We start from the raw sequence: 15163 nt of genomic DNA on the forward strand, positions 1-15163 counted from the left end.
AAACATACTTTTTGATCTTTGGCACATCACACATATGCTAGGAGTACCAAGAAGGAATATTTTCCTGGAAGATTAGTTCATATTATATATAATATGATGACTAACACCAGTTGCTTGTATATTCTAATGATTTTTCTGATTTCCAAAACATTAAAAGCTGACCATTTACGTAATTTTTTTGTTTTAACTTCCAAAAAACCAAATTTAAGTCGCTTTCACTGTGACCTTGAGCCATCAGCATTCATATTTTGATTATAAAATAAAGTGTAACCTCAAATCAAGCAAAAGAAAAATTCCTAATATTTCTAAGACGTGTCTCTGGATATGACAGTAGTGGTGGTAATGTTTGCCAAGTATAAAACACATATATCTCTTTAACAAAGTTATCTCTTTCTTAAATATGCACCAGTTTATTTATTTTATATGGCTTCGAAAAAAGAAAGAAAAAGAAAGAGATTGAAAGCTTGTTTAAAGCTTTTTCGATCCCCAAAACACTGGTACTTGATGGGTTATTGTTAAGATGTTAAAAAAAATAATAATAATAAAAAAATTAACAAATATATAAATAAAGGACAAAGTCTAGTAAGGTAGTTCAACTCTGTCACCATGAAATGTTATATAGTACACACACACACACACATATATATATATATATATATATTGGACATGGTGCATTGTCTTTAATCAGCACTCAACTTCTTTATTTTCCTAATACCACTACACTGGTTTATTATATTCATTTTCTTCAATGTCTTTGACAGTTGGTGGCTGCTTTGTCTCATTCTCTTTTGATGATGCTCCCTCTTCGTCTTTCTTCCTGTCAGCTTCTGCTCTTTTTCTTGCTTTTTCCATAGCTCTTATCAAGTTTGTAAGACACTTCTCTGGATCATCCCTATGTGATTTGGGCATGAGGTTCTCAGCAACATCAGCGGGGGTGAGCTTGGTCTCCATCATCAGCTTTTCAATTTTATCAAACATTTGATGGTTTTCAAGTTTCAAATAGTTCTTGGCAAGCACTTTGAAACCTTCGAAACTGCAATAACTAAGCTCAATATACTTGTCCATCCGACCCCTTCTAATCAATGCCGGATCGAGTTTTTCCACATAATTTGTAGTGAAAACCACGATCCTCTCACCCCCACAAGAAGACCATAAACCATCAATGAAATTCAACAGCCCTGACAGTGTCACTTTGCTTCCCTCATCTCTTGCTTCTTTCTTAATCTCTTTCTGTTCTGCTTCTGAAACTTTCTCTGTTTTCTTCTTCCTCTGATCTGTAAGATCAAGCGAGCAATCAATATCTTCAATCACAATTATTGATTTCCCAGTAGTCTCAATCAAAAGCCTTCTTAGCTCTGTATTGTCCTTCACAGAAGTGAGCTCAAGATCATAAATATCATAGCCAAGCAGATTAGCCATAGCAGCAATCATGGTTGATTTACCAGTCCCTGGTGGACCATAGAGCAAGTAACCTCTCTTCCAAGCTTTCCCAATACTTGCATAGTAATCTTTTCCATTCCTGAAAGTCAATAAATCATCAATAATCTCCTGTTTCCTCTCTGCTTCCATTGCCATTTTTTCGAAGCTAGCAGGGTGCTCAAACACTATGTGACTCCATATTGTTGGCTGGTAAGCTGACCATTTTAATCCACCAGAACAATTGGTGTATAGTTTCCTCTGCCTGTTTCCGATCCTGATCTCTTTCCCTTCCTTTATGACATGATCTAGATAATACTTGGTGATTATTTCTCGGTGACGCTTATTGAAAGTGAGCTCGTAGTACTTCTGCTCATAAGCTACTCTGTGTGAGGACAATTTCTTCAACACCCACCAAACTTTTGCACCTTGGAATTCATCACTCAGAATCTGATCCCTACCCATGCTCAGAATCAAGCAGCTCGTATCGGTTTCCTTCTCGGCTTTGAGTCTGTTGGCATTGGCTGAGGAGTTGGAGCTCAGATAAGCTTCAACCGCGGCATAGCCTTCACTGCGCTTCATCATCCGATCGCGATCATGGCCAGTGAATTCGTGGATTGTGATCCGGATATAAGGGTAGAAATAGTCCTTGATCTTTTGCTTGAGCTTTTCTATCATATGGCGGATTTCGTAAGGACAGTATTGGCAAATGATAGCCCAAACAAAGGTGAAAGTGGCTATGGTTGACCCCATTGTTGCAAGTGTTTGTGCTCTTTTTGCAGGCACTAGTTTCATGGTTTCTTGTGGGGATGTTGTTCTTGAGGTTTTGGAAAGGAATTTGGCATGCATGTTTTGGTTTAAGAGTGTGAGAAAGAAAGAAATCAAGGAGGAATCCATTTGAAACAACGTTTGAGGAAAAAAAGAACAGAGTTGTTTGGTATAGAGAATTGGAATGACAAGTTGAAGGTATCTATGATGAATTGAGAAAGTCTAATATTAGAAGTGTATATTTTATAATAATTTATTATAATGATGAAATAATTGAGGGGTTATTATAAATCATAATGCTTTTTAAGTCCACATGAAAATTCTTTTTCTTTTTTTTTTTTTTTCTACAAAGATTTAAGGTTTCAATTTGAAGACTCGGAAGACTTAATGGGCGTAGAAGATTAGGACACGTATCATTTGGTGGAAAAAAGTAGCAGGTAAAGTAAAAGCCTTTATGAATTTAATGGGGACCACTCAGACCCAGTCAGAGGTGGAAATTCCTTCTCTCTCATGAGTCTAAAACTTAGACAATAGGTACCAAATCAGCTGGTACCACCGAAGATTTTCTTCCAGTGAGAAAATCTTCGGTGCAATGGTGGTACCAACTGATTTAGTACCCCTTCAAATTATTAAATGCCATTTATTAAAAAGAATCATAATTATTTAAAAATTATCCAGTTTACTATTTTAATTTTTTTTTTTAATTCTAAAAAGATAAACTTTATAGAAGAATAAATAAATAGGAAAGGGTAAATATTTTAGCCGACCATTTAGGGTTTTATTCTTTTCCCCTTTAGCCATACCTGAAGTCACTGGCGGCTACTGTGAGACTGGTCGAAAATTTTCAAGGAATCCTTGGCGGCTACTGTGAGACTGGTCGAAAATTTTCAAGGAGCAGGATTCCGACTCAGACAATGAGCTTCGTTTTTTAAACTCTTCTTGGTCTATATGAAATTTGTGGTGATGCTATTAATTTGGTGAACTAAAATGGAGGATTTTGGTAGAATTAGTGGGCATTTCAATATGTAGTTTCTATGCATTCCATTTTGAAAAGAGAATAGATAAAGAGGTTTAGAGAATCGGGATTTATCCTCCAGATTCTCAAACAGCCGACGGTAGGCCGTTACTGTTACTTCTGTTGCCAATTAATGTTGGTAGGAGAGGAAGAGATTTGAAAATTAAACAAATATTGAAGAAAATTTAAAAAAAAAAAAAAAAAACTGGAACAAAGCCCAGCAGCCACCGTCGGCGATTCTCTAGCGGAAATGGCTGCTGGTTGCCATATGAGTATCTAAAAAACCCTAGATCTAAGTTTGAAGAAGAAGATAGAAGGAAAAGGTATTTGAGTAAATTAAAATGAAATTAAATATATAAAAGTAAATAAAATGGCAATTTGAAAAAAAAAAAAAAAAAGCTGATATGGCAAAATTTTAGCAGATGTCGTTAAAGCATTTGGAGTGGTACCAAATCAGCTGGTACCACCGTTGCACCGAAGATTTTCTTCCCGTGGGTTTCTTGGGACTGTAGATAACTTGGCAAGTAAGTTTCATGAGGTCACCTTATTATGTCATGACACTGACGTTTACTTAAAATAAATGCGTAGTTCATACTCGTTTGTTTTTGGTAGATGTTTACTAGTGGCTTTTCAAGACACCATTAAGGCCAATATATATTTAAAAATAAAAAATAAAAAATAATTGTTTATAAGGTTTCGGTCCTTGGGATGCTTAGACAATATTGAAACTATTTTAATTTCTTATTGGGTCAAAACTTGAAATCGTTCAGTTTAATAAATTATAATCCAACATTTCAAAATATGTTCCATCCAATTAATGTTTGGATGTTTCTAATCTCCCACAAAGTAATTACCTAGACAATTATTTTCTTTTAATTAGAGAGAATTCAGAGTTTTTTTTTTTTTTTCAATAAGAAAATTCATAAAGGATTATAAAAGAGTTTGTTTTTTCCTTTTTCTTTTTTGGTAAAATTATAAAAGAGTTCATTCCTCTGGGTTTTGGAACAAGATGAACCCAAATTAGGAAAACCACTCAACCATAATCAGCATGCATGTAGAAATGGGTTTTTCCTCTTATTATCAATTTTTCATTTTTTGTTAACGTAAGTTGTCATGGTCCCAAGGCTAAGTTTTGGGTTTGATTCAAGAAATCATTACCAAACGCAAAGAGAAATGAAGCCCACGTGAGTTTTATATGTTTTTAGAACCATATGCTATGCTAGTTGGATAACAGAGAAGGTACCTAGAAATTTCTTCATATTGTAAATTATTACATGATGGATGATGGGTATCATCCTCAATTCATTTTGTGATGGCATTGACCTTCAACACTATGATGCAACTTATAATATATGAACTCTTTACCAAAAAAAGAACTTTGTATAACTACTAAATTAAATATAAGCATATTCTACTCACGGTTGAGTAAGAACCATAAGAGACAACAAAGGTTCTGTAGAATTCAACTGTGTTTGATTGATGTGGGAGTTGTGCACTGTTTTCATCAGCTTTTCAATTTTGTTCATTTTTATTTAAAACAATAAATATACACATAAATGTAAACACTGGACTGGTCTAATTTTCTTTCAATATATTAATGTTGCTCTAGAGCTAAATAAATTGTTGGATTATCGGTTCACTCTGGTTTTTTGAATGACTTTTGCCATAGAACCAAATTCCCTCTTGCTAATCGGTTTCATTCTCCTTTGATGATTTCACATCTTTCTTCTTAGCAGCTTCTGCTTTTACCTTTGGCTTCTTTCATAGCTTGAATCAAGTTTGAAAAGGCGTTTCTCTCTAGATCATCCTGAAATGATCACTAGGGCATCAGATTCTCTGCCTCATCAATCTTTCAATTTTATCAAACATTCGTTTGTTTTGAATATTCAAATACTACTTTTTGGAAGAATTCTCTGAACCCAATTTCAAAACTGCAATAAGAAAGCTCAATATGCTTGTCCATCAACGAAATTCAAAACAGCTTAGAAAGTGTCACTCTCACTCTGCTGCCATATAGTTTCCCTCATCTTTCTTTCACTTTCTTTTCTTTGTTGGGTATTTTCTCTGCTTTCTTTCTTCCTCTTGACCTGCGAGTTCAAATGAGCAATCAAGATCATATAATTAACATCATTGTCTAGCAAAATTGGCAATGGCAGCAAATCATGATGGATTTCCCTGCCCTTGGTGGGACCATAAAGCAAATACCCTCTTCTCCAAGCCTTCTCAATTCCCGCTGTGTGTTACTTTTAAGCATTCTTGTTATAGTCATTTTATCCCGGTTCTTAATATAGTATTACAAAATTTCATTGCCAAGAACAACACATTCAAAAGGTACTAGTGGCTTAGTGGTGAATTTGGAAGTGGATTTATGACCTTAATATTATATTGTTGGAAAAAGATCACATAAGTGAAAGTTCAACATGCTTGTGAGAGCTAGGCTAGAGGCAATTTTTCTGAAAAAAAAGACATTATACATATCATTAAAAAAAATCAAAAATATCAGTACCATTACAAACACCATCCATCATAATACATGATAATGTTGTTATGAGACACTAGAAAATTGAAGACCAAAATATATTTTTTTATTCATTGCATTGCTCTTTATATAGAGCTAACATTTAACAGAAAAACAAAAAAATTTCTTTAATACAAGGCATGACTAACAACTTCCTAATTTCTAGCCACTAAGAAACTAGCATAACAAATAAAACAGCATAACAATATAAATCATAACAAATATCCTAAAGACTTGATCAGCTAACAGCATAACAAATATTCTAGTGACTTGGTCAGCTGATAGCAACTCCATATGCAGCAACTTAGGTACTATTGTAACAATTTCTCCTCCTTGCCTAATAGTTGCATAGACTTAGTTTATTTCTTAGAACTTCAAATCTTGCTTTTGGAAGAGCTTTGGTAAACACATCCGCAATTGGGTTCTCAGACGTACAATAAACCAGTTTAATTTCACTAGCCTTCTGTTTTTTGCTCAAATGATATAGCTTGATCTCGAAATGCTTTGTCCTTCCATGAAAAATAGGATCATTTGAAATTGCAATGGCAGCTTGGTTATCTACATAGATTTCTGTTGGCTCAATTTGCTTCATGTGTAAGTCTGCAAGTATTTTCCTGATCCAAAACTGAAACAAAAACCTATTGTGCTTCTCATGTCATCTATGGAACCTGCCCAGTCACTATTAGAATAACTATGAAGCTTAAAAGATTGACAGCTAGAATATTGAATGCCATAATTTGTTGTGCCTTTGATATATCTTACAATTCGTTTGGCAGCCTGAAAATGCATTTCACTAGCACAATGCATAAATCTTGAAAGCAAACTTACTGCAAACATTATGTCTGGTCTGGTAGCTGTAAGATACATCAAGCAACCAATCAGACTCGTATATAAGCTTTCATCAACTTTTTCAGCTCCATCCTCTTTACTAAATTTCTCCTTTTGATTCATGGGTGTGCTAGTGCTTTTGCAATCTTCCATGTGAAATTTCTTGAGTATTTCCTTTGCATAATTTGTTTGGCTTATGAAGACTCCATGATCGTCTTGCTTCACCTCTATTCCTAGAAAATAGGACATTAAGCCAAAGTCTGTCATCTCAAATGCTTCTAGCATTTTGGCTTTAAATTCTTTCACCAGCATCTCCTTGCTTCCTGTTACAAGAAGATTATCAACATAAATAGAAACTATAATTAAGTTAGCATCTGTTTTTTTTATATATAGCGTAGCTTCACTTGGACTTTTAACAAAACCAAAGCTTTGAAGATATTCATTGATCCTGCTATACCTGGCCTAGGAGCCTGTTTGAGACTGTATAATGCCTTCTTCAATGAGTATATCTTCTCCTCCTGTCCCTTGACTTGAAATCCTTCAGGCTGCTCTATATAAATTTCGTCTTGAAGATAACTATTTAAAAAAGCACATTTTACATCCAACTGGTAAATCTTCCATCCCTTCTGTGCAGCCAAAGCAAGTAACATTATGATTGTATCCAAGCATGCTACGAGAGCAAAGGTTTCTAAAAAATCTACCCTAAACACTTAACTATACCCTTTCACAACTAATCTGGCTTTATGTTTATTTACAAAACCATTTGCATTAAATTTGGTTCTGTAAACCCATTTGACTCCAATGACCTTTCTATATTGAGGTCTATTGTAACACCCCGTCCCGAACCATGTCGGAATTTTTGCACGTTGACCGAGGTTGACTGTTGACCGTTGATCAAGAGGTCAAAAGTTGACTTTTTGACCCGGTTGGAATTCTAGGTTGACTGAGGTGCCGTTACGAAGTACACGGCACGAGTTCGTAGACTGGTAGCACGTTGAAAACGGAGCTACGGTTTGAAAGTTATGAGCAAAACAAGTTGAGGTCCAAACTGTCCAAGGGGTGCTGGAGTTGACTTTTTATTCATACAAAGTTGAGCTTTGACTCATGCATGATTGTGAAGTGCTCGTCGATACGAGTCCGTAGACTAGCGGCACGTCCGATTTGGACATGTGGTTTGAAAGCTATGGACCTGTAGAGTTTTTCAAATACTATATTATTTTAATATTATTTTTAAACGCGTAACGAGGTGCCACGTGTGACTTAATGAAGGTGACTATGTGTCACCATGGTGAAATGCCACATGTCAACCATGTTTAAAATCAAATTATTTTATTATTATTTTAAATAATAATATTGTTATTTAATTATTTAATTCTTTTTATTTTTATTTTCCTTTTTCTTTTTCTTATTCTTTTCCTTTTTCTTTTCCTTTTCTTTTTCTTTTTCTTTTTTCCCCACGTGGGAAAACACCCTTCCTTTCTTTCCCTTCCTTCCCTTCTTCTTCCCCGAGCCCGACCAAGACAGAGACAAAACGCACAGTTTTTTTTCTCCCTCCCGTCGTCTCTCTCTCTCCCGTGTTTTTAAATTCTAGCCACCCATAGTCCTCACACGCCGGCCAGTGACGAGCGGAGGGAGGAGACGAGCTCAGCCGCCAATTTTCACGGTCACCGGCCGCCGGACGCGCGCCGATCGGGCCGGAGAAGCCGTCGGCCGGAAAAATTTCTCTCTCCTCTTTTCTTGTGTTTTCCGACCAGCCCAGTCCGAATTAAACCTCCTCTCCCCCTATTTTGGGTCCTCTGAGTTCAAAAATGGCCTCCAATCTCAAAAATTCGAAGCGGTTTACGAGATACGAGGAATTGAAAACCGGCCGAAGCTTTCCGATCAAATTCCGGCCACCTCCGGCGGAATTGGGGTCGATGGAGACCGGATTTGTAATCCTCGTCGCTCAAGCTTCGATTCGGTATATTATTCGCCTATTTTGAATAACGTTTGTGTTTGACCCTCCAGGTACCGGGTATTATTTACCCGATTAAAATATTAATTTATTTGACTGTGTGTGAATTGTGTTTTAGGAGCACGGGTGAGTCATGGAATTGATCCCATGGTGGATCATGGTTTAATTGCGTGCTCCAGGTGAGTGACCCACCTTCAAAAATTATTTTGGGCAATTAATTATGTTTATTTGGTATTTAAATTGGTATTTAAATTATGCTCATGTGGTGTGATTTAATTATGGTTATATTGTGGTTTAATTTATTTATTATGCATGAGCAAAGTGTATTTCGGTAGTATTTGTACGTGGTTTCAGTATTAATTTTTCGGGCATAATTGGGTTAAATATTTTATGAAAATATTTGTTTAAATTTTATAAATTATGCCCGCGGTATTTTTATGGTTGCATTTCGTATTTCGAGAAAATTATGGTTTATTGTTATCAATGTTTCGTACCGGTTTATTAAATAAAAATATATAGGATGGTAAGTGTGAGAATTTAATGTATTTCCCACGGTAATTTTGGAAAACGGTACGGTTGGTTAATAATGTTTATTTTTAGACGCACTCATACAGTATTGGTGTTCTGGTGTATGGTGTATGGACACGTGGTAGCGCGCAGGTATTATATGGTTTAGCGCGCGGTTATTACTTCACCCGTGAGTTGCCATTGGACAGTGGGCAGGCAAGTTTGTTATTGCGCACAGCCGCCCCCCTCCTTGGCCAGGTTGATGGTTTCAGCAGCGGTACTATTGGGACGCCGAAGTGCCGTTGCAGGTTTCTCTCTTTAACCCCCCTCCAGTCGGTGCTCGGGACGCTGGGTATCGGAGAGCATCACCGATATATGGTGTGGTGCGTCGGTGTAAATTGCAAATAATGTTTTAAACCCCAAAGGTGTTCAAAGTTATTTACTATAATTTATTACATTTTAATTATATATTGGGGTATGTATTTATTTAATTATTGTTTATCAAATGGTTTAATCCCTTGGTTTTCGGGAGGTATGTACATTGGGTTTTGCGAAAATGTTTTAAAAAGGGAACATTTCAAACGGAGCGATTGGTAAGAGTTTTGAGGGAAATTATTATTTTTCAACAGTTATTATTATTTATTTATTAATTGTTGGTAATTGTTCTATTCCTTGATTGCTATTAATATTATTTTATTATCACTAAAGGTGTTCAGTAGTTAGGGTCACTCACTGAGATAATTAGCATCTCACACTCTTAAATTCCGTTCCCCTAGGTCCAGGTTGGAGACATTGATTGTCCGGGGCGAGCCCAACGTCTCAGTTTGTTGCCGAAGGTTCAAGAAGTTTTTCTTTCCTTTTTTCCTCTCTGTCTTGTATTGCTTCCTTATATGTCATTTTATAAATTCCACATTTATCTGTATAATGCTCTGTATACTGTATTAGACGTGTAGTTGTTCTTTATTTATGCACTTAGTTGCTGCTGTTGTTATTTGAAGTGCTGAAATTTGTGGAACCATTTGTAGTATTGTGGGAGGAAAAAGGGAATGTTTTTTTGAAGTGTGTTTTCAGTGCAGGTAATTTGTGGTTAGTCCATCCTTTAGGGGAGGCTCTGCCGGATTTTCCGTTGGAGGGTCCGGTAGGGTTTCCCTGGGATCAGGACTTGTCTAGGGTTCCGGGGAAGGAATTATGGATGGGTCCTGACATCTATCCACCAACTCCCATGTGCCATTCTTCTCAATAATCTTAAGCTCTTCTTTCATTGCTTCAACCCACTTGTCATCCTTCTCTGCTTCTTTAAACTCTGTTGGCTCAAACACGGCATTACATCTTTCATAAATATCAGATAATAACCTTAGACCTTTAAGTGGTTCATCATCTATGTTATCATCCATATTTTGTTGAATTTCAGACTGTTGCTCCTTTACTGACTCATCCTAGTTCCATTGTCTGTCTTCCATAAATGTGACATCTCTACTTACAAGAATTTTTCCATTTTATGGTTGGAAAATTTTGTAAGCCTTGAATGCTTTACTATATCCAATAAAAACTCTCGGTTCCGCTTTTTTATCGAGTTTATCTCTTTTCACCTATTGCACATGAGCAAAACAAAGACAACCAAAAGTTCTTAAATATTGTAGGTCTGGTTTGTAACCAAACCAAGCTTCAAATGGAGTTCTTTTTTGTAGAACTCTAGTTGGTAATCGATTTAACAGATAAACTGCAGTATTTGTGGCCTCTGCCCACAAGTTCTTTGGCAGTTCCTTTTCATGCGCAAACACCTTGTCATTTCCATAATACTTCTATTTTTTCTTTCACTTACATCGTTCTGCTCCGGAGTATATGGTGCTTTAAACTGGTGCTCAATGTCTGCTTCATCACAGAAAATTTTGAAACTATCACAAGTGTATTCATTTCCATTGTCTGATCTGATTGTTTGCAACCTGTAACCACTTTGATTCTCCACCCAAGTTTTATATTTCCAAAAAACATTAGCAACTTCGGATTTAAATTTAAGAAAATAAATCCAACAGAATCTAGTATAATCATTAATAAATATAATATAATATTTACTGCTATTTAAGGAAGATGTTTTTAGAGGTCCTCCAACATCTGTATGTACCAGTTGAAGTTTGCATGTTGCTCTCTATGTAGTTTGAGGAAAGGATCTTCTAATTTGCTCTCCATATTGACAAGCCACACAATCAGAAAGTTTGTCTTCTAGTAATGATACTCCTTTTACCATATTGTGATTCTGCATGTATAGAAGTCCAGCATGGTGGAAATGCCCAAGCCTTCTATGCCACACTTCCACATTGTTTGCACTACTTGAAAAGGCTATCTGCTCACCCTCCATCAGATTTAGAGCAAAGCTTTTTGCTCTCATTTTCACCTTAAAAGCATCTCTTCCTTTTACATCTTTAATCCTGCACCATTTGTCTTCAAATATAACTTTAAAGCCCTTCTCAATCAGTCGTCCAACACTAAGCAGGTTTTGGTCAATGTCAGGCACATATAAAACATCAGTAATATACTTCAAACCTGATAAGCTTTCTAAAGCCACAATTACTTTGCCTTTGACTGAGATATACTCCCCATTTCCAATTTTTACTTTAGAAATTTCAGTTTTGTTGATTTCCTTGAAAAGCTCTAGATTATTAGCCATGTGATGTGTGTAACCACTATCAATCAGCCAAGAAACACTAGAGCTATTACTGGCTGCAAAACCAGTTGCAACAAATAGCTGCTCCTCTTGATGTTGCTCAACAACAATATTTGCTTTTCCTTCATGTTGTTGTGACTTGCAGATTCTCTCCACATGCCTAATCTAACCACATTTTCTGCACTTGACATCTGGTCTCCACCAACACTTCCTTTGTGGATGGTTAGTCTTCAGTATGGGCAAGATGGATATGCTGCTCTTCTTCTTGTTGTCCTTCTTGTCTTTGCCTCCTCTTGAATTTTGTGCCTTTGCTTGAAAAGCATTCTCTACAGATTCTTCTTTTCTCATCATTCTCCTTTGCTCTTGGGCTTGCAAAGCATTTACTAATTCTTCCAAGGATATACTTGACAAATCCTTAGATTCTTCTAACGAAGAAATTTTAGACTCATACTTTTCAGGCAAAGTCACAAGAATTTTTTGTACAATTCGCTTATCAGAAAAATCCTTACCGAGCAACCTCACCTTGTTTACTATGCCCAGCAACTTGTCAGAATAGTCTTTGATGGTTTCTATCTCCCTCATTTTTAGCATTTCAAACTCCCTGATCAAGTTAAGCACCTACATGTTTTTTGTTCTTTCGTTCCCTTGGTATTCATTCTTGAGATAATCCCAAATAGCCTTTGCTGACTGTAGATTCATAATTCTTGTAAATATGGTGCTTGAAACAGCAGAGAATAGACATGCTTTAGCTTTCGACTTCTTTGTCTTCCTCTCTTTGTGAGCCTTCAGTTGTGTCATTGTTGGATTTGCTGGCAATGGTGGAACATCATAATCCTCCTCTACAGCCTCCCAAAGATCTAATGCCTCAAGATGAACCATCATTTTAATAGCCCAAGCTTGATAGTTATCACCATCAAAAACTGGTAGAACAACATGAGAGAATGTTGTTTCAGCTTCCATTTTGAAGGTTTTTATGGTTCTGGTTTGTGTTTCTGGTCTTTTAAGTTCTGGCTTTGGCTTTTTGTGTTTCTGGGTTTGTGTTTAGATTCACTCAGTTCATAGATCTCTCAAGAAGATGGCTCAGCTCACAGATCCCTCAAGAAAATGCTCTGATACCAATTTGTTGTTATAAGACACTAGAAAATTGAAGACCAGAATATATTTTTTTATTCACTGCATTGCTCTTTATATAGAGCTAACATTTAACAAAAAAACAAAAAAATTTCCTAAACACAAGGCATGACTAACAGCTTACTAATTTCTAGCCACTAAGAAACTAGCATAACAAATAAAACAGCATAACAGCATAAATCATAACAATATCCTAAAGACTTGGTCAGCTAACAGCATAACAAATATTCTAGTGACTTGGTCAGCTGACAGCAACTCCATATGCAGCAACTTAGGCACTATTGAAACAGATAACCACACAGGTGGCACTTTTAACCATAACTCATATACAGAAAACGTTAGAGAGTATACTGCTAGCTCAAGTCTGGCTCTATTAATGCTCTCTCTAGGACTGTAAGAACAATTAAAACAGCCAGCCACTGACAAAAAATGTCTTAATTCATCAACCAAAAAGCGTTCTACACCCATATAATCTCCCTTACTGTTAAAATATAAGTAATTTTAGGTTCTTAATATCCTGGCTTGCTAATTCTGTTGTAAATTTGTATTGATATTTAAATATTCTTTCCTTAATTATTCTTAGGACACTACCTTAGGAATGTAAATCGCATTAGATTTGTCGTATTTAGTATATATATTGTATATAGTCTATTAATCAAAACATGCTCATATTTTACAACACGTCTATTACTCTTTACAACAACTATTCCCTTACTGATTATAGATGTTAGCTTATAGAACCGCTGCTTCATATTCGTAGATATTGATGGCACACCTTTGCTCAAAAACCCACCAAAGTTTTGCATTCTGAATCCATCACTCACTTCCTCACAATTACCCATACTCAAAACTCAAGTTGCTTTATTGTGTTTCCATCTCTGCTTCGAGTCACTTGCTGGTTTTGGACGTATTTGAGCTATAAGGTAGGCTTCCGAAGCAGCATAAGCTTCACTTAGTCTTTTTTATTTATTTATTTATTGAAGCAGTCCTTGAGCATCCTTTTGAATTATATGGTGAAGTTTATAAGGAAGGGAGACGCTCGCCATAAATGAACATGAAGCTCGCAATAGTGGAGCCCACAGTTGTACGTGCCTGAGCCAACCTTGCTGAAACCATCTTCATTCCTTTTGGTGTGGTTCTTGACATCTTGTTACCGTCTTTTCCCATGATATGGGCAAGGTTGCATGGATGGTATAGTTCATCAGAGAGAGGAAAAGAGATAACAAGGAGTGGTTCATCAAAATAAATAAATAAATAATGATATAGAAAAATGGTAGATTTGGATGCTTATAATTACCAAAGTACTTGAGAAGAAGAAAGTGTTTTGAATTGTTTTACCTTCTTATAGGAGTAAATTGTTTTCTTATGGTACAAGAAAGGCAGAGTAAAGTAAATTTAAAACATTCTTTTTAATCTTTAGTGCTTAGACACATAAGCCATTAAGATTACAGAGAAATATTATTTTCCTAGAAGAAATCAATTGAGGTAATAAATTATTTAAAACTGGATGACTAACATCAATTGTTAGGATGTTAATAATTTTATCTATATTTTTTTTATTGAAAAAAAAAAAAAGGTGGTATTGAAGCTAAACTAAAAGTTCACCATTTAAGTCAGTTTTTGACTTATAAAAAACCAAATTTAAGTCATTTTTCACTGTAACGTTCATATTCTTTTTATTATGTATTAAAATTTGGCCTTATATCAAAGAATATAATAATTATAATATTTCTAAAAAATCATTTCTCTTTTTGTGTTCCTTGTCATCCACAGCCTTTTTCTTTTCGCATAGCTGCTTCTTTTTCCATGGATTTTGAATCCTTGGATGGCTTTTATGCCTTATGATTGGCTATAATTAGCTAGCTTACTAGAAGCAGCTTCTTGCTTAATTTTTTCATGAGCCAATTGAAAGATCATGTCTCTGGATCATCATCTTCTGAGAACTTATGGGCATGAGGTTCTTCCTCTCTTTCTTGATTATTCTCCAAGTTATTTATTTTAGAATTTAGATGGCTTTTTAAAAAGAAAGAAAAAGAAAACAGATTGACATATAAACAAATTGGATTAGTCAGTGTGGCAAAGCTTTTTCTATATCCAAAACACTGAAACTTGATGTATAGGTTATTGTTAAGATGTGAAAAAAAAATAAACAAACATATAAATAAAGGATATATTCTAATGAGGTAGTTCAACTCTGTGTATATATATGTTTATATTGGACTTGGTCATTGGTGTATTGTCTTTAATCAGCAATCAATTTGGTTTTTTTCCTAATACCATATACACTGGTTTATTACTGAGTTTCTTCAATGTCTTTGACATCTATTGCCTGCTTTGACTCATTCTCTTTTGCGGATGCTTCTT

General features: G+C 35.6%; 1 protein-coding gene across 1 annotated transcript; it reads right to left on the reverse strand.

Moving 5' to 3' along the window:
* Positions 1-542: 542 nt before the first annotated feature.
* Positions 543-2440, reverse strand: LOC107406199 (AAA-ATPase ASD, mitochondrial). The gene has a single exon (XM_016013303.4). The coding sequence runs from the start codon at positions 2311-2313 to the stop codon at positions 718-720; it is 1596 nt and encodes a 531-aa protein (XP_015868789.3). The 5' UTR covers positions 2314-2440; the 3' UTR covers positions 543-717.
* Positions 2441-15163: the final 12723 nt, after the last annotated feature.

This window comes from Ziziphus jujuba, chromosome 2 (genome assembly GCF_031755915.1).
Source record: "Ziziphus jujuba cultivar Dongzao chromosome 2, ASM3175591v1".
In the NCBI taxonomy this organism is placed as follows: Eukaryota; Viridiplantae; Streptophyta; class Magnoliopsida; order Rosales; family Rhamnaceae; genus Ziziphus; species Ziziphus jujuba.

Bases quoted from the DNA above. Each gene is read 5' to 3' on its own strand.
- LOC107406199 (XM_016013303.4), bottom strand. From the start codon at position 2,313: ATGGATTCCTCCTTGATTTCTTTCTTTCTCACACTCTTAAACCAAAAC.